This window comes from Artemia sp. Qi Xiang Cuo, chromosome 11, assembly GCF_049724085.1.
Source record: "Artemia sp. Qi Xiang Cuo chromosome 11, ASM4972408v1, whole genome shotgun sequence".
NCBI classification, from domain to species: Eukaryota; Metazoa; Arthropoda; class Branchiopoda; order Anostraca; family Artemiidae; genus Artemia; species Artemia sp. Qi Xiang Cuo.
In genome coordinates, this window is record NC_142804.1 from 10,253,926 (window position 1) to 10,278,957 (window position 25,032).

A 25,032-nucleotide genomic window follows, 5' to 3' on the forward strand; every position below is an offset into this window, starting at 1 on the left:
ATGGTTGGTACCCATTGGATATGGCATAGGAATAAAAATTCCATTAAGAGAAAAGACTGTCCGTGACAAATATTAAAATCCTATTTAAACATGGGTGGCGTACAATTTTGCTACAGGCACGGTTACCACATATGAAATCCTGCAAAAAAACAAGAGTGGTTTACTTACCAAGTGTTGCATCAAAAGTGAGACAAATAAAGAACTCTTGACTTTAAACCTTACTCAAGTTCAAATTCATGCAATTTCGGGTTATGCAGAAATATTTTAAAATCAATGTCATAACAGACAGAGGACGGTGTGTTTGCTGATTTATTCATTTTGAAGCAAAAACTTTCATCTTTATGTTAACCCTTATATGATTTGATTTACCTTAATTATGATAAAAGTGTTTTCTTTTCCTGGTGTTCATAAACAGTCCAGGAAAAAATCCATAAAACCATAGCCTTGTGAAAATATTTCACAACCTTGCTGATGACACGACGACAAAGATCTCCTTCGTGTTAGACCAATATCCAAGAAATCTCCATGAGGAGCAATTTTTAAACAATTGAGGTGAGGGCAGATAAGTGGTTTTTCAGTTTCAATGCATCAACAACAAAAGAGCTCTTAATTTTGAAGGCGTGGAATGTGAAAGATCATCCTGCTTCTTTTTTCGAAGGAGAGGCAACAACACAAGTTGATACACTACGTTTTCTTGGAGTTCATTTCTCGTCGGATATCATGTGGGTTGAGGTATCTCGTTGTCATGTGGACTGAGTATATCGTATCTTATGATATCTCGTCGGATATCATGTGAGATCCCCCTGCTCCCAGAAACTAGGAGTCATCCGAAGATGCAAAAGCCTCCTTTCTAAAGAGTCCATTTCAACACTATTCACGTCTTGTAGCAGACCAGTCATGGAATATGTCCTCTCTTAAACTGATTCCAGATAAAATAAAGGCTTTGCGATTAGCTCACCAAAGTCCAGCTAGACAGGACTAAATAGTACAGGGCACACCCCGCCAAAAATACTTGAAGCAAGTTTCGCTCGACGATCCTTCGCCATATGGGATGGCCTCCGAGTAGGAGTAATCCCGGAAAATCCCTCTCTTGAGTTGTCCAACAGAAGGTATAATAAATACCTTAAAAGTAAATTGCATGGCAATTACCAAGACTAGCGGCTTATCATCACTTGTGACGGAGCCGTAAAGGCTGTATAAAAAATTGTTTTAATTCGAATGATGCTCTCTCATTGCATGGTAATCAAACAGGAAGTCTTTCCAGGTGATTAAATGAACTATGTTAGGCGAAAAATCATCCATCCCAGATAAATCGTGAACTGAGATAATAAAAATTTTAGATACTCTAGAACTTAAATATTCATCCATAAATTAACTAAAATTTCTATAAAAACAAATTGCAGAATTAAACTCTCTAAAGTCAATATGGGATTTTTCTTAATTTGGAACAAAAATTTAGTTTTTGATGTATTAAGTAAGACTAGTTTGCATGTTTGACAATAATAAGGAAAAGAATTTATCTAAAATGGCCAAAACTAAGCTCAGCATCATTGTTATTTTCTTCTTTTTTTCCCTTTTTAAAATAAAGGCTTTATCAATCAAAATCAAGCTTAGTGATACTAATTTAATGTGTCCTCGCTCTAATATTTATTTGATGTGTTGTTATCAAAAGAGCGAAGTAAATTTGGCAAGAAGATGAAAAACAGTCCTGAATTATGTAGGTTTTAAGGGCAACATGGTTTATTTACTTTTATTGTCAAAATCAGAATCATTTTTATCCATAAGACTGTCTTAGACAATTCCACCTAAATAGCGCTTCTATCTTTGATTTTTTTTATTTTTTTATTTGTTTATTATTAAAACAGGCAAAATATTTACAAGGTATAAATATATTCACCGTCTTAATCCCTCTTCTTGCGCCCTAATAATAATAATAATAAAATAAAACTAGTAAACACTGAACTAGCACTTATTAATACTTTGATTTATTTTGATTGATTTTCTCTCATTATATCACATTTGACTGAGAGCCACAAATTAAACTATAGAAAGGAATACAAGGACTTGTTGTTTTACTTTCTACGTGTTTTGTCAGGAAAAAAGTATGCATTATAAAGTATTATATCATATTTTTTTTTCCCAAAAAGTAATAAAGACAAGTTGTGGGAACGTGTCAAAGGTATTTGAAATTTAATAGAGGGATTTTTTTCTTTAATTTGATTTAATGAGACATTTGACCAAAGTACAAAAATTTCAATTCTAGAAATACTTTAAAAAATGGATTGATTGAAATTCAAAACAGAATTAATTTGAGAATACTTAAATAGCTTATTTAACAAAATATAATAAATAAAAATTAGTTTACTCCATGACGTAATTGGTTTTTTTCTTGCAACAGGCGGGATTGAACTTCCGTCCCGACTGTTTCCGGGCGTGGCCTTATCCACTACACTGTTGCAAGGTGTCTGATTTGGGTATTTAAAAAATATATGCGATGCAAAATACAGATAAGTAGCTTGTCTCTGAGAGAAAATCACATCACAACCTGCGGTGGCTTGAACTTGAAATGAACAAGAAAAGTATAACTGAATCATATGAACAAGATGTCAAACTATGGAATATAGCGAAGTTTGCGATACATTGGAGAGGAAGCACGGGTCTTTTTATGTTTTCTTAAACTTGTACTCCTCTGTTTTCATTCTTTTCATACAAATACTAGAAATATTCAACAGCATTGCCTCAAAATGAGAGCAAGGCTGTGTTGTTATTACTCTTGTTCTTACTACATTGGTCTTACATATTTAGAATCAAACAGTTCGTGGTAACGAACTGTAAGTAAGGAGCGAACCGGCTAAATAGTAATCCAAACTCTAAAAACTGGAATCGCTCTGATATCAATAGATACATCAAAAGAATCATCTTATTTTTTCCAAATACAATAGATTCATCAATTTTAGTGTAACCCATCGAAAGTTGAGAGCCTGAGAGAATTTGTTCTGATTTTCGAAACAGTAGTGAAACACCACATAAGATTCAAAGAATCTTAATGAAAGTGACACGATAAGATTCAGTTTACTAGAGAATCCTACTGTAAAAATTTCAAGCTCCTCTATACAAAAATGTGGCATTTTGCTATTTTTGCCAGAAGAAAGATCATGGACGTGTGTTTATTTGTGTGTTTTTTTTTTTAGGGGTGATCGTATCGAAATAAAGGTCCCTGAAGATCGGAAAAGGGTGAATTCAAACGGAAGTTAAAAATTCTGGTGCCCTTTTTAAGTGAACAAAAAAAATTGTAGGGCAAATCGCCCCCCCCCCCCCCTTCCACGCCCCTTTCCCCCCAAAGCTATCTGATTTTACTTTTGAGATAACCATTTTTTCAGTATAGTTAAAAGATCAAACAACTATGTCTCTAGGGATAAAATGACCCCCCCCCACAGTCCGTGGGGAGAGGCCTGCAAGTTATAAACTTTGCCCATTATTTTCATATAGTATTTGTTATTGGGAAGTATGCAGACATTTTTCAGGGGGAGGGGAATTCTGTGCTTGGGTTGGATTTGTATAGGGAGAATCTTCCTTGGTGAGGGAGATTTCCGGGGGATGCATTTTCTAGGGGAAATTTTACACTGGAGGGTTTGACAGATTTTCTACACATTCTTTTTTTTAACTGTCTTAAATTCTCTTTGCCAACTCGATTTTTACACGTGGAGATGTTCCAAGGGAATTTTCCGGGGTATATTTTCTGCGTCTTTTGATATCCGGAAAAAAATTCGACGGGAGGGATCTTTTTCGGAGTGATTGAGAAACTGATCAGAAATTAAAGTCTTTTTCAAACGTAAGTATGCTAAGGAGGATTTTTCCTGCTGAATCGTCTGCAAGAAACTTTACTGGGAGGGGGTTTTCAGCATGAATGGAACTGTTTGGAGGGCATTTGACGGGGGGAGGGAGGTGTGTACTTTGTTTTGGATGTAATTTCCACGGAGGAGTTTCCTTTGAGGGGGGTGGGGTGTATATTTCATGGAGGGTGAGACAGATTTAACGGCAATATTTGTAAAACGATCAGAAATTAGATAAGAAAACAAGATTTTTTTTTTAACTGAAAGTAAGGAAGAGCATTAATACTCAAAACGAACAGAAAATATTCCGTATATGAATGGTTTCCCCCTCCTCAATACCTTGCTCTTTACGCTAAAGCTTGACTGTGTTCCAATTTCTTAAGAATTTATACTGAAACTCAGGGGCCGTTTTATTAGAATAGGAAGCCTTTTTGAAAGTGCTAACAGCTTTAGCGTAAAGAGCAATGTATTGAGGAGAGAGTAACCCTTCATATACGAAATAATTTCTGGTAGTTTTGAGTTGTAATGTTGCTGCTTACTCTCAGTTAAGAAAACACTTGCTTTACCTATTTAATCAGCATAAAAATTCAATTCTTTTGATGTATCTATCCCTATGAAAACTCTGTTATTTAGAGCTTCGATTATTATTGAGCCGCGTCGGTTCTTACTTACATCTCGTTATCATAAACTGTTTGAAAATTGTTTTTAACCTCCACCTTCGGTGGACTTTTCTAATAGTGTACTATGTTAGCAGAGATATCTACAGAATAATCCAGTTGATATGAAAAACAGATCTAAATCTATAACAACCTTAAGCAATTATAAAAGTTCCCCCTAGAAACAAATAAACAAACTATTTTATTATAGCCTGGCAAAAGATCTGTTTCCACTGCATCAAAGAATTTAGGGATAAAACAAAGGAAATGTTGACGAGAAACAAGACGTTTCCTATGAAAGTAAGAGATCTTTATATAATATTCATAATTTTTTATACAAATATTATCTGTTGCGTGTACACATTAAAAGGTATCTAAAGAGTTCCTGCAAAGATTGGTCCATAACAATCAAAAGGACAATTTAAATAATTCTTGGTATTATTTTCAGCAAGGATTTCACTCAGCCTCAGAGTAGGGCGAAACACACAATATAGATACGTTTAGCAAAATTACTAAGCTCACTCTCTCTCTCTCCCTCTCTCTCTCTCTCTCTCTCTCTCTCTCTCTCTCTCTCTCTCTCTCTCTCTCTCTCTCTCTCTCTCTCTCTCTCTCTCTCTCTCTCTCTCTCTCTCTCTCTCTCTCTCTCTCTCTCTCTCTCTCTCTCTCTCTCTCTCTCTCTCTCTCTCTCTCTCTCTCTCTCTCTCTCTCTCTCTCTCTCTCTCTCTCTCTCTCTCTCTCTCTCTCTCTCTCTCTCTCTCTCTCTCTCTCTCTCTCTCTCTCTCTCTCTCTCTCTCTCTCTCTCTCTCTCTCTCTCTCTCTCTGTCTTTCTTCTTTCTAATCTTAAACGATCAAATAAGTTTTCAAATTCTTCTGTTGCTATTTTTATCCTGCTGGATATTAGAATGTCATTCATTTTCTTTGAAATTATAACACTGACTTATTTAAATAAAATCGAAGTAATAATTATTAATTTTCGTAACAAATCTTCAGACGCTTTTTTTCATATATATTAAGGACAAAGAAAGATCTAAAATTATCTCCTTCTACTTTCCTTTTAATGTAAAATTTTACGACCTGGTGTGAAAATACATGACAAGAGGAGTATGACATAAAAGGAAAAAAAGAGAAAAGTAGAAAATGACAAATAAAGCAAAAGAAAAACTTATCAAATAATGCTAGTATAGTAGTAACAGAATGAACGTACCCTTCTTATGGACCCTACTTATCCGGTTCTGCATCTGATTAACGTTAACATCTACTAAAAATTGGAAAACCATATATACTTTAACCCCACCTCCTCCCTGGATCCTGGAAGGATATTACATTTCTAAGTAAAAATCCGTATCTAACTTTGGTAAGTCTTGCAATTTACGTCTTTTTTTTACCACAAGCCCTTCTAAAGATATGCGTCACGTGCCCTGCTTGATGGATGCTCCACCAGATAACCTAATTTATTATATTATTTTAAACTGAAGACTGGCGAGAGCAACACAAGATGCTAGGGTATATAGGCATGCTATTATTAATGTTAAAAATAAAGATGGCCATCTTAGTAGTTGTTAGGGATAATTTAAAGCTGAAATTTGGAAGGGTAACTGCCTTCTGGGAAGCTCTGACACTGGTAGACTCTAGGATGAAAATTTGAGAGAACTTTTATAGGAATAGTTGAATACTAAACTGGAGAGTTTAAAAATTGACAATTCGGAAGATAGATTGAATAATTTTTGGAAAATAATTTGTGAAGTTCTTGATGCCGTCTTAGGGAAGAAAGTAAGGAATGCAGACGTAAATATAAATGAAAATGCTTCATGTTTAAGAGAGATGAGAAGGGGCTTGTACAAAAATTGTCTGAATGATGGATCATGCGAAAATAAGAGAAATGTAAAGAAAGTGGAAAAAGTATTAAAATATGAGCTAAGGAGGAGTGAACTGGAGGTTATGGGTAAAATTGCCGAGGATCTGGAAAAATACAGCAAGACGGCATAATAGTAAAATATTGTACTGGCATGTTAATAAATTGAGAAAGAGTAGTAAATCTGAATCTTCCAAGTTAAAGATAGGAACCGAGACCACCAGGTTCACAATTAGTGATAGAGGACGAGTTAAAGAGAGATGGGCAGAGCATTTTAAGAATGTACTAAACTGGGATAGAGTTACAGGAAAACGTCTAAATGAAAATGAAAAAGTTTGTGACACCTTGGATGTGAAGGAAGATTTATTTTTTGAAGAAGAATTTTTGACAGCACTAACAGAATAAAAAAAATAATAAAGCCCCAGATAATGATAGTGTGATAAATGAGTTTCTTAAATATGGTGGCTATTAGGTTAGAAACACTTTACTGAAGATTATGAATATGATTTTTGAAACATGGAAAGTACCTTGCGATTTTTGGAACCCCCTGTATAAGAAAGGTGATAAGAGCGATTGCAGTAATTATAGAAGCACCAGCCTGGTTTCTGTAGGTAGCAAATTACTTAGTATGATGATACTATTTAGAGTTACAGATACTGTTGACAAAGTTTTAAGAGAGAAAAGTACGGTTTTAGGAAGGTTAGAGGAAGTGTCGGACAAATTCTTGGGCTTAGGTTAACAATTGAGAATTGCCTGTCATCAAACATTTTAAGTCACCAAATGTTTTTAGTCCTCAGTTTTATAGATTGTAATCAAGCATTCGATTCAGCTGATAGAAGAGCTTTAACGAAAGTCATATTCTTGTATTGTATACCATGAAAATAGTTTAAAGTGATTAGTGTTATGTACAAGAATAACACTGCTGTGGTTAAGGTAGGTTAATCGCTGGTTTCGTATTAAATCAGGAATAGCAGGGCTGTCATCTATTCCCATTTATGTGGATCATCTTGACAGACCTTACCTTAAGGAGCACAGGACAAGCAATGGAAGAACACAGAATCAAATGGGGAAGAAAAACTTTCCTGGACTTAGATTATGCTGATGATTTAAGCATCCTAGATGAAAATGTGGTTGAAATGAATGAACTTCTAGAGGTACTGCGAGCTCATGATGCTAGAATAGGTTTGAAGATCAATGATTGAATTAACTTTATTTCCCACTAAATAAGGGATAATGTCACTAGTAGAGTAATAAAAAGGAAGATACCTGCAAAAAAAAAAACCATCAAATAAGAAATGCACAAATATATACAAGCAGAATGCCAAATGGACACTAATATCGCAAATCCTCACACTGTTTTTTTTCCATTTAACTCATATTAAAGTTCTCTAGTTTTTCCTGGACAACCAAGTACGGGTCCAGCATGTTATATTGATTGATAATAGTTGCGTTACGCTTCCAAGCAGGCAAGCGCAAAATAAATTTACAAAAACGGTAGTAACAAGAACGCACTGTACGTTTATTCTTATCAAACAGTAGAATTAAAAAAGGAGAGAGTGCCAACACATGTGGTGTAACCATCACCGAAAATATGTGGGCCCGAATACGTCGACTATATGAAGCTTCCGTTATCTTGTCGTAAGCTTTTCGGACTTTACTAGTAAAATAATCTATTAACAAAAGACGAGTCAATTTAATATTACAACCCACAGGTAGACCAAGATCATTATAATTGAAGAAGATTTTAATATCTTGTCATAAAGCTTCACTTCTGGGGCAAGAACACTTCCTTTATGATTGGAGACAATGAACTCTGTTTTAGTCTCGTTGAAAGACAGACCTACTTTCTAATAAGCTTTTCAACGCCATAAAACTCTTTAAAACTGGAAAAAGAACAATTTAAATATAAAATATTGTCGTGATAATCCAATAAAGAGAGATCTTGACCAAGATACAGAAAACTCAGCTTAACCACGTCGGCTGTCGAAAGACATAATGTGGCTTTTTCTTATTTTTCAGAAACGGTTTTGAAATTTCAAAAACTAAAAATCGCTCCATCTTTTTTCTCGATTCGATTTCTAGGAAAAAAATTATACTATGAGAATGTTAAGCCTGATTCCTCTATTTTATTCTCACGTTGAAAATTTACTCTTACACAGAGATAATGAGAAAAAATGGAATCACATTCCAGGTTTTGCCGAGAGATTTCTAAGAAAGGTGGAGCAAAACTTTGAATTTAGCGGAGAAAATTTAACATTGCTAGGTTTGCCCCGGAAAGCCATGGCAAATCGTGGATGTTCTATTATTTGAGTATAGAAGGTAAGAACTTTTGATTTGAAAGATAAACTGATAATTTAAATCTCCAAGTAAAATCGTTGAAAAAGTAAAACAAAGTACATTCAGGTAAAGGCCTTTTTTTCTTCGTGCTTTTCTTCAAGAAATAACATTTGGAGTAAAAATCTTGGCAAAATTTGCCTTTGGGCAAGTTTCCAAAAAAACAAAAATGTCCTCTGAAAAAAAATTGACTTTCACAGTATTAGTTACTTTAAACAGGAGCTTGCCCGACTTCTTTTCGCTTTTCCCCGTTCGGAAATCTACAATTTGTGTTGGTAGTACTTCTACCGTGCGTCAGGACTCTTTGACAACAGTGAAAAGGCTTTCAGAGTAATCTATCTATCAAACTGCACAAAGTCTCTTTTCGATATTTTCATGCAGACTATCAGCAGCCATGTGAGTATCGCCTGTGGTAAGAAAATTGAGACGAGTTTCCTTCTGATCCCTGCGGCTTCAGGTCCAGTTCTTACTTTGAGCTCTGCTGTTGTAAGCCCAAAACTCATACATTTCAACGCCCGAGAAGTTCCCAATGACTTCGACGAATGCACTTGCCACGATGTCAGCGTCAAGTTTCTGAACACCTTCGTGCCAATCGACGCAAACAAAATTTTCGTTCAGTTTTGGATTCACATGGTAAAATTTTTAGTTGAAGAAAACGAGTTGACTTGTAAAAAAATGCTCCTTTTTCTGTAGCATCATGGGCAGGAGCAGTTATTCCTGCATGTCAACGCAAAAAAAAAATTCTTTATTACTCGGTTCATACACTTTCCTCTCAGCATAGACACCTATGGCTACTCTTGATTTTGATATTTCGCTTTCCCACATCAAGGTTTTAATACCTGTAATGTCACGTTCTACGCTTTGTTGTCATGGCCGAAGCATATGTCACACATATCGGATATTGGCTTCTTCAAATACATGTTCATTTACTACTTAATCTTCCTATATACTTCAACTGAGGCTTTACACCTGTAAATATCTTGTGGAAGTCTTTGTACATAGAATTAACTGAAAGAAAGCAATCAAGATAAAACCTATTGGGCGCCTTTTGTCTTCTATAGCGACATGGGATTGGGTGAAAAATGCATATATGATGTCTGATTTCTTCTTTTACGTTGATATAGCGGTTCCCACCACGTTGTTCAGTCAGCAAACCGTCCTTTCTTTTAACTTTCTCTACAATCTTGTGCAGTTCGCGCACCACTGAGTCATTTTGTACCCAAGTACGCACAAGAATATTTTTTGGCTCACAGTTGTAAAGGGGGGGGGGTCCTCTCAGGGTGATTACTCCATGACCAAACACAGCCATGAGACCCGAGAACCACTAAATAAGCCACAATGGATAAAATGTACAAAGTGAGAGAGATGTCTTGACAAAATCCTAATCATCGTTGTAAAATATACAAGACAACACATGTATAAGAAAAACTAATATTTTATTATTAAAGAAGAGAAATTTTTAGTTAGTTATTTCATTATAAATCAAAATTCAATAATTATTATTAACAATCAAACATCGATTCTTGTTCATATAATTTCTAGAAGTAAAATTTATTATTATTAAAGAATAGCAAACATTATAACTAAAATATTAAGGCCAACATGTTCCTGCTTAGAGGAATTTAATAAAAATATTAAAGAATAGGGATATATACCCATTTACTAGGATTTTAACATAATAAAATTAAGAAAGAGCAAGGAACACATTAGACTTACATTCTACATGCATACGAAAAGCTTGAGCAAAGCCAAAACCCCAACTGACTTCTATCGTCAGTCTCACGCTATATCAAAAGATATGTTTCCCTTATTTGTCAAACAAACGTAGCCAAATTCAACCCTTCTAAGAAAGGGTTTCTATTGCAAAATAAGGAAATTGTGTACAGGGAAAGGATTACAAAGATAAGTTCATTGGGTTCAACATACCCTGAAAAGGCATTGGCTTAAGCCGGATTCATAGCAACTTGTTATTAATTCTAAAATTAGAAGGACATTTCTTACACAGTTTCTATTGAAGAGTTTACACTATCACTAGATAAAAATTGCGAATATTACAAGACAAAATCGTGAATACATGAATTCTTCATTTTTAGAAGCATTCTAATTGGTGAAAATACATTCACGGTTTTAAAATGGATTCAATGGCCACATTCACGGTTTTGCTGCAAACTGCCGACAATATTTTCATAGTTTTACCGCAATTTACAAAATGGACATATAATAGAAGAAGCCACGATAGACAAATTTAAACTGCATCAATGGAAAGAGTATAGTAGAAATAGTATGTGGTGATATCCCAACTCAAAATGTCAAAAAGTGAAATTCACGGTTTTGTCTTTGGACAGCCGACGTGCTGAGCCTCGACTATACTATTATCGAAACAAGGTGGCGAAAACATGGCTTATTGAAGAATCCTCATTTGAACTGGGATAATAGTAGAAGTTGTTTTTATCCCAATCGGTAGACTATTTTTGATTTTCACGGCAAGTTTTCGACACATATCACAGAATGTAAGGACTACCCACTTTTCAAGACTGCCGTTATATGCGCTTAAAAGGAGTTGGCTTTGAATACCGGAATCGAATGCTTGGCTTTCATCTAAACCTGGAATAACAATAGAATAGTCGATTCGCGCACACTCCATATGGATATTATACATAAGATGGTGCACATATTCTATACTGCTACCCTTTTTGAAACCAAACTGGCGGCTTGGCGTGTAACACACTCGGTTTATATCATCAATCACTAGTATTTCAAAAATTGCACTGAAATGGGTCTTTCCCATATAAATATAATCAATTTCCTTTGAGTATTTTTTTACTTTGCTAATGGCATTACAGGCACTGGAGTAAGCTACTATAAAGCCGGATTTTCAAGCTGGGAATCTGGTGCACAAAAAGCGTAGTAGCCAGTCCATTGATTCTCCGAAGGGCATAGATGGGGAGAGTCAGAATTCTTATTTTTCCTCTATTATTTTTCACAATTTTCCAAACCATGGAACAGTTTTTTTCAGCTGAAAGTAAGGAGCAGCATTAAACTGTTACTTATATGGGGGGGGGGTTATCCTGTCCTCAATGCCTGGCACTTAATGCTAACGTTTTTTTTGTTCAAGTTATTTAAGAATGACTACTGAATCACAAAGGCCGTTTAATTAGAATAATAAGCTTTTTTAAAAGTTCTAAAAAAAAACTTTAGCGTAAAGAGCGAGGTATTGAAGAGAGCATACTCAATACCTCGCAAACGTATATAACATATACTATTACCATAAATATATTAAACATATATATACCTCGTAATAGTAAAAAACAAATACTATTACGTATATCGGAAGGGGGTGGGTTATCCTGCCCTCAATATATTTTTTCATTTTCTAAAAATAGAGAAAGATCTGCTAGAGGGGGAAGAGAAGATATGGAGGAGGTTTTCCAGAGAAATTGCCTGCGGATTGTTTTGGGAGCCCAGCTGACTGACCGTATTTCGAACAGTTGGCTGTACAAAAAGTGTGGTTCCATCCTGCTTTCTAGGGCTATAATGAAAGAGGGTTTGAGACGTGTAGGGCACATCCTGCGCATGAAGGATGGACAGATTGCCGAAAATTGCTCTTTTGGTCAACAGTTTAGGGCTAGATGGAAATCAAGTCACCCTTAGTTGGGGTGGGAGGATGTTGTAAGGATGGATTTAAGGAAAATAGGAACCTCCAAATAGGGTGTAAAGAGGGAGGCTTTGAATTTTTCTGGGCTGGAGAAGGAATGTGCGTAGCTGTGTTGGCCTCAGGCTGCTTGATGCTGCGGTGAGTTGTCAGTAGTAGTAGTAGTAGTAGTAATATAAGTCCTTTAGCCAATTTTATTGATACAAGGTCCTGCATTATGGTTAACTATTTGAAATCACCTTCATTTAGTGGAGGCTGACTCCACTTGAAGTGCAGCAACATTTTTACGTGAAGATTGTATATTTTCAAATCAATGTTATACAAAATTTAGACTTTAGCCTAATAAGGGGCCTAGCCGTGGTGGATATACAATCCCTTTATTTTTACAATAAACTCAACACAATACTATAAACTAAAAGGAATAAAAAAAAAAAAAAACATGAGACGAAAGGGGACGATATTACAACTCAAAATGATCAGAAAGTATTCTCAACATAAGAGGGTATCTGACCCTCCCCTCTTCTAAATCCCTAATACCGATCATAAAACCGGTCAAGAATGCATTTGACTTTAGAGTAGTTATGGAAGGCTTTGGGAAAGGGGTTGTAGTCCCCATCGTCTGTTCGTTCTAGTGTTTCTGTTGTGCTTCACTTTTGTTTTTAAAGAAGGTCCTTTTAATAATATAAAATGCCCATTGTTTCGCCAAAAGTTTCTTCTCAGTCTTAATCATCGTTTTAGATCTTGGTTAATATCAAGCCAAACAAAGGAAGAGAGGATCGGTCGTTCGTGGTGGCCTGTTTAGACGTGCAAGCTTTTGAAAAGACTGCTGATTCTGATTGTGAACCTGAAATAACTGTTGAAGATAGATCTAGGTGTACACAGGTGCTTGAATAATTAAAATGGTTAAAATGCATTTTCTTGGCATTTCAATTAAAGAAAACAATACAACAACGAAATCCCCCCCTCGCACATATTGAAAAATACACATTTTATCCCCCTTTCCCCTAAATTATCAACAATCGACAACCCTGAACCCAAATGAAATTTTAAGTACGACTTGAATAAGAAACAGTCACACATTTTGAGCCTTCCGGAACAAACGTTTGCAGCTAAGCAAACTTAAGGGCCTGGTTGAAAAAGGTGTTCTGAGTGATATGATTCAGCTCTTCATGAGTAAGTATTACAAGTCCCCGCAAGCACTGCCACCACTAGGAGGCAGTTACCACTATTGTCTTCTTTTTTCTCCCTCCTCAGCCATTGAACATTCCTTTACTACCTCCATTGGGGTTTGCCGTCCCCTCAGTGACACAGGACTTTTTTCTTTTGGATCATGGCTGACCAGTGAAAGTTGGTCAGACCTTTATAATTCTAATAACCTAGATGACAAAATTTTGATTTTTCACAAAAAACTAATTGATTCCTACTCATTATGTTTCCCAGAAAAAAAATCCGAAAGTGCTCCAGTGATAAACCTTACATAAATAATCACATAAAAATATTAATCCGCACGAAAATAAGCTTATTTAAGAGGGGTAATTTAGCTGAAGCAAATAAGTTAAGAAAGGAATTAAAAAGTCAAATTAGAAAAGCTGCCCGAGCCTATTATAAAAATAAAATTAAATACTTGTGCCATGATAAACCAAAGAACTGGTACTCTGAAATTAAAAACTTACCGGCAAGAGTCAAGAACATCTAAATTTTAATATAAATGAACCTCCAAAGACCACAGCTAATAACCTCAATAAGTTTCGGGCTTCTATTGTCCAGAGTCTCCCACCACTATCTTACGAATTTCCAGATATTCTTGTTCCTTTTTCACTCCCACATATTTCTCCACTTGATGTTGTAAAAAAAATTGAAAAAATAAAACGATCAAGCATTTGCCCTTTAGATATTTCTGTTCCTCTGATTAAAGCTTTCAGTGATTACCTCTCAAAACCCCTATCCACCCTGTTCAATGAAATTACCGAATCTGGACAGTTTCCTCAATATTGGAAACAAGGCTTTATTACCCCAATCAAAAAGAAAAATGGGAAGCCTGGCTTTGACGGCATTCGTCCTATTACCCTCATCTCGATTTTTTCAAAATTGTATGAAAGTTTTCTCGCAGACTGGCTTAAGATGAAAGTCCTCCCCCTCATTGATCTTAGACAGTTTGGTAATCTCAAATCCACGTCAACCTCTCATTACCTGTTCCATCTTGTTGATACCATGGGTAAATTACTTGAAAAACCTAACACTTGGCTTAATCTAATTTCTATTGATCTTCAAAATGCTTTTGATTTGATTAACCACAATTTACTCATAGATAAACTTATAAATGAATTCCACATTGAAACTTTCCTTGTTAAGCTCGTTGCCTCTTTTCTTTCTAATAGATCTCAAGCAGTTAAATATCTAAATTGTTTCTCAGATCATCTCCCCATATTTAATGAAATTCCTCAGGGAACTATTCTAAGCCTTCTCTTTTTTTCTCGTATGATTAATAGCCTTTCAATCCTTTATGACAATAGATGTAAATTTGTCGATGACTTGGGAGTTTTAGAGATATGCCATAAAAATATTTTTAGCAACCTAATGGGTATACTCCAGGATATTGCATGTGAGGCGTCTTCCCTTGACATGACAGTTAACCCTTCTAACTCCGCAATAGTCTCAGTAAGTTTCCTTAAATCCCCTCCCCCTTTTCTTGCTCCTATTCCTCCTGAAACCTCTGTCACATCTATTAAACTCATTAATCTTACTATTTTTTCCAAAGTAATATTGAATGTCCATATAAGTAATACCCTCCAACAAGCAAACTCCTTGCTTTTCCTTCTTAAACCTTTAAACAAATTCAGTTGCCCCCAATCAAATTTGCTACAGGTATACATTTTTTTTGTTCGTCCCAAATTAGAGTGCACTTGTCCTGTGTGGCACCCTGGCCTCTCAAATGAAGCAACACAAAAATTGAAAATGTCCAAAAGAGAGCTCTAAGAATTATTTTTAAAGAGGGCAAGATACCATATTTGCGTTTGTTAAATATTTCAAACCTAGAGACCCTCGAGAGACGAAGAAATAATTTGTGCCTCTGTTTTGCAAAAAATGCCATAACAAACCCTCGGACGGCAAGTATTTTCCCCAAACGTCACTCCCCATACAGATTACGGCCGCCTCGAGCTGTTTCTGATCCCATCCCTGTTTTGTCCCCCAGTCACTGCGTTACTTTGAGATACGAAAGAACTTTCGTCCCCTTTATTACAGGAAAAATGAATAAAATGTCCCAATAGTTTCTTTTTTTCCCTTTTTTTGTCCCCCCTCCTTGACCAGTTTTTATTTTTTAACTCTTTTATTGACTTACTGTAGTTGGATTATTGACACTTTCTTAGTGTCCCTTTTAATTTATATGCATTTCTGTCTCGCTCTTTTTTTCTGTGTATATTCGCTTATTCCCTCCCCCCCCTTCCTTTTTTTATGTCCGTTCTAATTCTTTTTCCGATTCGTATTTTTGTAAGTTTAGTTTGACCAGTTTTTATCTTTTTAACTTTTTAATTGACTTTTTACAGTTTTAATTATTTACTGTTAAATGATTGTTCATTATGATTTTTCTATTTCGTTGTTGTTGTTTCATTTTTGCCAGTTTTAGTGCAACCATTTATATTTTCGACTCCGAAGTCTAAATTCGGCCCTTTGTGGGCTTGTGATAGTGATCCTTTTGAAATAAATATCTTATCTTATCATATCTTATCCAATCTATATATATTTTTTTTCAATAAATGAAGATTAAAAAAATAACACAAATTTTGGTACTTTGTGTTAGCCTTGTTCGATTCATAATATTTGATGTATTTAATCAAACTGTGATATAACACCACCTCAAACAATTCCTGTTAAAAAAAAAAAAAAAAAAAAAAAAAAGAGAAATTTTCTTCTCGCATGACTGAATCATTTTTTTTTGCATTGAAGGGATTTTTGTGTTGCACTTCGGTGAATCATAAGGCACCATGTGTATATTTGCCCTTTTTTTTATTCAGATCTGTCACATAAGTTTTATTCACACAGTCCCCCTCCCTGAAAAGATACATAAAACTAAAAAAAATAAAATAAAACCCCAGCTACGGCACTAGCACCATTATGCTTTCTTTAGTCAATTTTCATGTGTGTGTTTTTTAGTTGGATTTCTTATTAATAGCTTCCTTTCTGCGTAGAATTTCCACTTTTACAGAATTTTTACTCTTGTTTATGGGGTTGTAGCTTCTGTGTTTGACGTAGATAAAAATATATAACTCTTACCGTATGTTAAATATAGTCGGCTCCATGTCTCCTCTGTACCTAAAGTGACATAGTGTCCCATATTAGCCTCCTGTCCCAAGTAACTCACAGACAAAGAATCTTGAAAGCTGACATTTCTGTTAAATTTTAAATGCTGAATTTTGACCAAAACTAAGGTTCTATAAATTGGACGAATCAGTTAAAAGAGGGCCAATTACCTTTTACAACAGTTTCGAAGTATCGTTACCCCAATGTTGGGGTGTCGGCTTCTCAAAAGAGAAGCCGATACTTTACTAGTCCCCGATATAAACCTTTTACCACTTTCCCAGTCACATAATCAGACACGTCAACAACCATTTAGGTCTCAAAGGGTGTCTGCAAGGAATGCAATTATTGAAACCGGAAATCAGATGACATAGTTCTCTAACTCATTCAATTGCTGTTTCGTTTTGTTTTGAGTGAATGATTATTTTTTTTCTTTTATTTCTCAGTTATTCGCTAGTATCCGTCAATGGCAGTACAAATTTCCGGATTTTTTGCAAATCGCGGATATTGGTAAATGACTCACGTTTATGGTTGTTAGGTATTTGGTTTTAATTCTTATGATTTTTGGCTTTTATTGAATTTTATTCATCCTTTAATTTTTGTTTTTTTTATTGGTTTTTGTTGTTGTTTTTTTCACATTGACTTTCCACGTTTTGTTTTGTTGGGTTTTTTTCTTCGGCACTCTCATTGAATATATTTTTTCATTTCGCGCTGAAGAAGAGAGGCTTTTGTCCTCTCGAAATATTCGCTTTGTTGTGTTTTGTCAGTATTTTCTTTTGGCCTGTTAAAACTCCATTTTTCTCATTTGACGTATTTCTGATTATGAGGCATGAACTAAGTTTTCTAAATGATCCATCGTTCAATAGAAAAGGGCTTCTGACCATGAATTTGATCTCACCCACAATATCAGGTCAGAGAATAAAATTAGTAACGAATTGACATATTTGTAAAGCTCTCTCATTCCAGATTGAATTGTCTTTCAATTGTGTAATTACACAAACCCCTGTACCCCAAACAAAAAATGCTTGGACACAGTGGGAGCCTAAAACCCTTTCTGAAGAAGAAACTGAAGAGCTGCTGAATTCATTCAGCTTGCGTTACGCAATTAGAAAATGTTCAACAAGGTAAAAAAAATCTTCTTTTTTCATAAATGTAGAAGCTGTACGTCATTATTGTTTTTCTATTTTTTAAATTTCTTAAGCTCGCAGCAATATAACTTTTTCGCATGCTGATCAATGGCCTCGGTCGTGAGTGCAATGCGTGGTCGAAGGCAAATCCGATAGTGGAATCTTGGAGTTTTAATGCTATTTTAGCATAGACAAGCCATGGGGCATTAAAAAATGATCTAGACTAGATAATGCATTATCTTTAATGTTTACCATCAAAGTTAAATTTCTTTAAAGTTACCTTTTAAGGATTTAACAAGTCGAACATTTTTTATTCTATAAATTGTTCATTTCATCAAAACTACAACTACTGATAACAACTTACTGCAGTATCAAGCCGCCTGAGACCAACATAGCTACGCACGCTCCTCCTCCATCCAAATTTATTCAAAGCCTTCCTCTTTGCATCCTCCATGGAGGTTTCCATTTTCATTAAATCTTTCTTTATGACATCCTCCCACCCCAATGACGGACGACCAGCTTTCCATTTAGCCCTTGAAGATTGGTAAAACAGGACAATATTTGGCAACCTGTCATCCTTCATCCGAAGAACGTGCTCAAACCATCTCAACCTTTCTCTCATTATAGCCCTAGAAAAGCGGGCATTTTGCGTACAGCCTACAGTTTGAAATACGGTCAGTCAGCCGGATACGCAGAACAATCCGTAGGCAATTTCTCTCGAAAACATCTAGCAAATCTTCATCCGCTTTTCGGAGCACTTATGGTTCAGAACCATATTCGACCATTGTCATTACTGTAACTCCCAATATTATAATCTTGGCTTGTAGACTTACCTTTCTATTCTTCCAAACTTTTTTCAACTGTGAAAAAACGCCCTGAGCCCTGGCCATTCTTCACTGCTCCCGCTGTCTTTACTAATAATACTACCAAGGTAAGTGAAGCTGTCAACCTGATCAATCTTTTTGCTGCCCAATGTTACCTTTTCATCTTCACTTATTCCTAGCCTGAGCGACTTAGTCTTCTTAACGTTAATTTTAGCAATCTGACCTCGAAAAACCTCTAAAAGTTTATTGATTTTACTCACACTTTCATCTAGGATGCTTAAATCAACAGAATAATGCAACTCCATGAGAGTTTTTCCTCCCCATTTGATTCCGTGTTCTCCCATTGCCTTCCCTGTGCTCCTTGAGACAAAGTCAATCGAAAAGGTCCATACAAAGGAGGATAGAACACAACCCGACTTAACTCCTGATTTAATATGAAACCAGCTGCCAACCTCATTTCCTACCACAACCACAGCAGTGTTATTTCCGTACATGGAACTGATCAGTGTAATGTACTTATCTGGTTTACCATACAAGGATAAGGCCTTGGCTAATGACAAATGGTGTTTGATAACTCAGGCTCTTCTCAATTATTACCTTAAGAGTAAAAATTTGGTCGACACATCCTCTACCCTTTCTAAAACCGCACTGTTACTCTTTTATCACTGTGTCTACATCATCGTTCAGTCTCAAAATTATCATATTACTAAGTAATTTGCTACCTACAGAGACCAGAAAGCTCGTCCTCGGCCGTAAATCTGCAGAAGACAAGCCATGGATTACCCAGGAGATTATTAATATGTGTACCGAGAAACGAACGATCAAAAACATACGGGATTGAAACAGCTAGGATAGATTCAAAAACCATAAACTTCAAAGTGAGAAGAAGATCCACAAAGTCCTAAAAGACATAATTATTGAAAAATGTCAGCAATATGAGGAGGGCTCCCGTAGTGGTAACTCACACCTCATGTTCAAACGTGCTAGAGAGGTGACAAACCGCAAAGAAGCGATGTGCCTCTGTCTCTTAGATAAAAATGGACACAAAATCACTACTTGTGCCCGAATCCGAGATCTCTGGAAAGAACACTTCCAGGAAAAGCTTAATCTCACAGTAAACCCAGATACTGAAGTGCTTCGAAAGTTCCCAGCACACAGAGATGAGGAACCACCCCACCACCCTTGAGGTCAGAAGTAGAAGCTACATTCAAATCCCTCCAGTCAACTAAGACACCTTGAAGAGATAGTATACAGGCAGAACTTCTAAAAATGGAATCTGATGTCGTCGTTGATCTTTTACCAAAAAATTTATGATCTTGATTGGACATGAAAAACTTCCCCAGGTTGTGGTTAAAATCTGCCATAGGTCCCTTGCACAAGAGAGGATGTAAAATCAACTACAAAAACTACAGACCCATATAACTTACTTGCCAACCAGCTAAAATCCTTACGAAAATTCTCCTTGATCGGATCAGAAACCTGACAAGACATTGAATCCCTGAATATCAAGCTGGCTTCCGTCAAAACCGATCCACCATAGACCAAATTTTTGTGACCAGACAGATTATGGAAAGATACCTGGAATTCGGGAAAGAGCTATACCAGATGTTTATCGATTTCAAACAAGCTTTCGATCTAATTTGGAGAGATGGCCTATGGCACATCATGGCACACTACGGTATTCCCACTGACATTATTGACATTATCAAGAGCATGTACGAGAAGTCGAGAAGCATGGTGCAGACCAGCGAAGGCTTTACTGAATAATTCTAAACCTCTTCAGGAGTGCTGCAAGGATGCCTACTCTCCCCCACTCTGTTCTGCCCATTCCTGAATGCTGTACTGGCACTGGTGCCCAATGACACGGGAGCACTCATGAGTGGACACCTCTTTGACTTGCTTGCATACGCCAACGACATTAATCGCCTAAACGAACAACTAGAGGAACTGCAATCAAGTGCTAACGATATTGATCATGCAGCTAGTTCCTTTGGGATGAAAATCAATGCTAACAATACAAAAGCCATGAAGGTAACAGGGCATACAGATACAGGCCTTCAATGCAGCAAAATTATGATCCCGGGGTAAGAGATCGTGTGGGTTTACCTTTGGTTTTACATAGTAAGTGTGCTTACTACCACACACGACTCCTCAAAAGACATTACACGACGCCTCGTCCTTGCTTCAGTATGCTTCAAGTCATTACGATCGATCTGGAAAAACAAACATCTGTCGCTGAAACTAAAAACACGCCTTTTTCGAGCTCTTGTGGTTCCAGTAGCACCGTACGGAGCAGAGACATGGACCTTGAAAGCAGAAGACAAACGCCGGTTGGCGGCCTTTGAAACAAAATCCCTCAGGAAGCTTTCTGGCATCACCTACCTTGACCGAATATCAAACGAACGGCTATTATCTTCGCTCAACTATTCCCAGACCATCATGCAGACCATCCAGCTTCAACAGCTTCGATGGTTAGGCCACGTTCAGCGGATGTCCCCAGCCCAACTTCCAAAAATGGCGTTTGAAGGAAGGATTGATGCCTCGCGCCCAAAAGGACGACCTCCCAAGCGCTGGAGGGAAAACTTTCCCAGCTATCCCCTGTCGGTACTCCTTCGGACTGCAGCGAACAGGGAATCGTATAAGAAGCTTTGCCATAGTTCAGTCAGAGGAGAAGCCCCGAGTCGGCCAATCCGGCCGGATGGGAGTTAAGTAAGTAAGTAAGTAAGTAAGAGACCAGAATAATGTCTCGAATTACCACACTCACTCTTATCACCTTTCTTATACAGGGGTTTAATTAGGGTTTTCCTAAAATCACTGGGTACTTCCACTTTTTCAAAAATTATATTCATAATCTTCTGTAACTTATATCTAACTTCAGAGCCACCATAATTAAACAAAAACTTATTTACCATAGTATCAGCACCTGGGGCCTTATTATTATTTAATCCTTTTAGAACTGTCGCTAATACTTCCTCACAAAACAAATCTTCCTTAAATCCAAGGTATCACAAACTTTTTCATTTTCCTTTATATTTTTCCTGCAACTCTATCTCGGTTTAGAACATTCTCAAAATTTTCTGCGCATCTCCCTTTAACTCTTTTCTTATCATTAATTTTTGACCCCGTTCCTATCTTTAACTGAGACAAGTCTGGATTGACTATTCCCTCTCAATTTATTAGCATGCCAGTACAATATTTTACTACTATGCCGTCCAGTTGCATCTTCCAGATCCTCGGCAATTTTATCCACGGCCTCCACTTCACACCTTCTTAGTTCATGTTTTAATGCTTGGTCCACTTTCTTTACATTCCTTTTGTTTTCATATGATCTATCAATCAGATAATTCTTGTACAAGCTTCTTCTCCTCTGTACTAAATATAAAGCTTTTCACTAATATTCCTAGGTCCGTTCCTAATTTTCTTCCCTAAGACACCATCAGCAGCTTTACAAACTGTTTTCCTAAAATTATTCTGTCAATATTCTACATTGTCAAATTTTAAACTCTCCAGTTTAGCATTGAACTCTTGCCGTAAAGTCTCTCTCAAATTCTCATCCTGGAGACTACCAACATAATAACTTCCCGGAAGGTAGTTACCCTTCCGAAATTTTAGCTTTAGATCAACCATAGACAATACTAGATGGTGATCTTTTACTTTTATCATCAATAACAGCACTCTAGTCTTCGATTTACAATAACATAATCAATAAGGTTTGCAGTCTTCCCATCACGTAAAAACCCTGTTAACTTTTGGGACATTTTATGACCAAATACTGTATTGGTTATAAATAGATTGTAATAACTACAAAATTGCAGCAATCTTTAGCCATTATTGTTTTCCTTTCCTAAACGAAATTTATCTAGTCTAGGCTACCATCTATCTCTATTTATTACCTACCTGGGGGTTAAAATCTCCTAATAAAAACACCATATTGAAATTGGACCTGGGACCTGTCTATTTGCTCCTCTAACTGTAAGTAAAATTCATCAGAGTCACCAGTATCTTCGTCAGTTAGTTCTACAGGGCGTATACTACTATAACTAACACCCTGAACTTTTTAGTCATAAAATAATCGATTAGCATTCCATTATCAATATATTCCCAGCCTAAACAAGACTTAGCAGCTTCTTTATTCATCATGAGCCCTACTCACTGTCTATGTACCCTGTCCTTCCTACCTGAGCAAATAAATTCTTTATCATTAATTTCATACTTTCTACCTCTGGGATATAAGTTTCTGAAATTTCTAAAAAGTCCAATTCGAATCATCTGAATTCGTCAGTCAAAATTTCGATACGATAGTTTTTTTTACTTTGTAACATTCCAAGTTCCAATTTTTATATTTTTAAATCATTGAAATTGTTTTGACCAGGAAAAGCAATGGTCCTGGACACCAGTGTAGGCCGAGGACCAACATATCTTCTCAAGTCTATACCGAAGCGCTTCTTAGAACCAGACATGAAGAAGTCCCTGGGACCTCCAGTTGAATAAAGGCCTTGTGCAATCCTTGATCCATCTTGGTCACGACATCGTTTTCAGCACTTCGCAATGCTCTTCTATCATTAAGAGTTGAAATCCTGCACAGAAAATCTCAAGCCAATTACCTCCGACTCATTATATATTCATGCCTACAAATATTATCCTACTACGGTGAGGCAAACGGGTTTTTCAGCCCGTTTTTTTAAGGAATTTCAAGGGATTTACCCTTGAAATTCTCCTGCATTAAAACTAATTCTGAATTAGGACAGTTTGCTGAAGTTTAAGATTTTGTGTCAGCAAAAATTATTGTTTTTAGTGCTTTTTAGAGACAATATTTCTATGTTTGCTTTACCTTGGCCTAGAGAAGGGGTAACAAACAATTATCTCTTTTTTTTTATAAAATGTGTCCTTGGCTATGTGTTTTCGGTCTCCCTGGCTGGTTTATTGAACCTTTTTTGAAAGACATATTATTCTAAGAATTTTAATCAGAGATAACTTGGTCGCTAGAATATTCATTGTATTGACTTCTAATTTTTATTTTAGGATTGAGAAAGCTCTGTTGGAGACAAGCTACTTTACAGCATTTTCAAGAGATTGGGATAAACTTCTCGGATGATTTTTATGCTCTTGACAAAATTAAACGAAAACAGACAAAAATGTTGGGTTGTTTGATAAAGCTACACACACCGTAACAGCTGGGAATTCAACTTGCGGATTTCTTTAACTTGTTTTGACAATAAATTCATACTAGAAATTGAAAAGGCCTTTGAATAGGAAGTTTTGTATAATCATTAGGAAGGGGTACTTCAACAGCAGTAGAGATGACCCTAAATACCGATTTCTTGATGGTAGTGCTGAGCTGTTAGTAGAGATGACCCTAAAGGTCCGAACGGGGCTCCTTATATGGGCATAGAGTCCCTAGGGAGATGGTTTTTGTCAGTGAGAATGACAAAAAATGACAATAAATCTGAGTTTACAAAGTTGCACGTTATGTTGTAGAGAATGCTTTAAACTTCTACGAAGCTGTGAAACTAGAGAGTACAAAATTATACTTGTTTGAAACTATACAGTTCTGAAAACTTAGTTCAAAACTTACTGAAAACTTCCGAATATATACTTGTACAAAGAGAGCAATAGACAATTAAAGAAAAAGTTACCCAGGTGGCTGTTTTAATTTTTACTTAAACTTTTAATTTTATATCTAACTTTCTGTTTGGAAGAATAGGAAGATAGGTCTACGAACCAAGTTTAGAACATTGGAAGCTACGGTGACAAAAGTGGTGAAGTACGTTTCTGAAGCATGGGCACTCCCAAAACCGGTTCTGGGTACCAAACTGACTGACTGTATCTCAAACAGTAGGCTGTGTGCAAAAGTGTAGTTCAATCCCACTTTCTTGGGCTATAATAGGAGAATAGTTGAGATTACTAGGGCAATTCTGCAGATATGTTTGACAGATTACCAAAGATTTTCCTTTTCGGCCAACCGTCTAGGGTCAAACGAAATGCGGACCGTCCCTAGTCGGGTTTGAAGGATATTGAAATGAAAAGATTTCAGAGAAATGAGAACTTCTTAAGAGGGTGTAAAGAGGGAGGCGATAGATAGATTGAGGTGGAGGAGGACCTTGTGGAGATGTGTTCATCTAAGGTTGCTTTGTGCTGCAGTAAGCTATTGGTAGTAGTTGTTATCACATGCCTGAAAAAACAGATAAAATAAGAATTGAAGTAATAGAATCCCAAATACAGGAGAATCGCCCATTGTACGACACTTTGAGAAAAAAAATACATGGGATAGATCAACTAATATTCCAGTTTGACTGAGTAAAAACAAAAGTAGACTACTTTTTTTTATGAAATTGTCTTCTTTGCAAGAGTTTCGTTAATCTTAAACAACCTTTTTAGCACACATCAAAATTCATTATTTTAAAACTTTGGTTTGTCATTGAATTCAGATGATCTGATTTTTTGGGGTTAAATATTAT

The 25,032-nt window shown here is 36.2% G+C and overlaps 1 protein-coding gene across 1 annotated transcript; it reads left to right on the plus strand.

Moving 5' to 3' along the window:
- The first annotated feature begins 4,761 nt into the window (after nucleotides 1–4,761).
- LOC148946623 (uncharacterized) lies at nucleotides 4,762–23,746 on the plus strand. Its single transcript, XM_089096280.1, has 4 exons — nucleotides 4,762–4,789; nucleotides 13,066–13,209; nucleotides 17,590–17,747; nucleotides 23,597–23,746. Exons 1-4 carry the CDS (start codon nucleotides 4,784–4,786, stop codon nucleotides 23,667–23,669), a joined length of 381 nt encoding a protein of 126 aa, XP_088952406.1. The 5' UTR covers nucleotides 4,762–4,783; the 3' UTR covers nucleotides 23,670–23,746.
- Nucleotides 23,747–25,032: the final 1,286 nt, after the last annotated feature.

Bases quoted from the DNA above. Each gene is read 5' to 3' on its own strand.
- LOC148946623 (XM_089096280.1), top strand. The intron at 13,210-17,589 runs GTGCTTGAATAA...CTCTCATTCCAG, and splicing joins ATAGATCTAGGTGTACACAG to ATTGAATTGTCTTTCAATTG. The intron at 17,748-23,596 runs GTAAAAAAAATC...TTTTTATTTTAG, and splicing joins ATTAGAAAATGTTCAACAAG to GATTGAGAAAGCTCTGTTGG.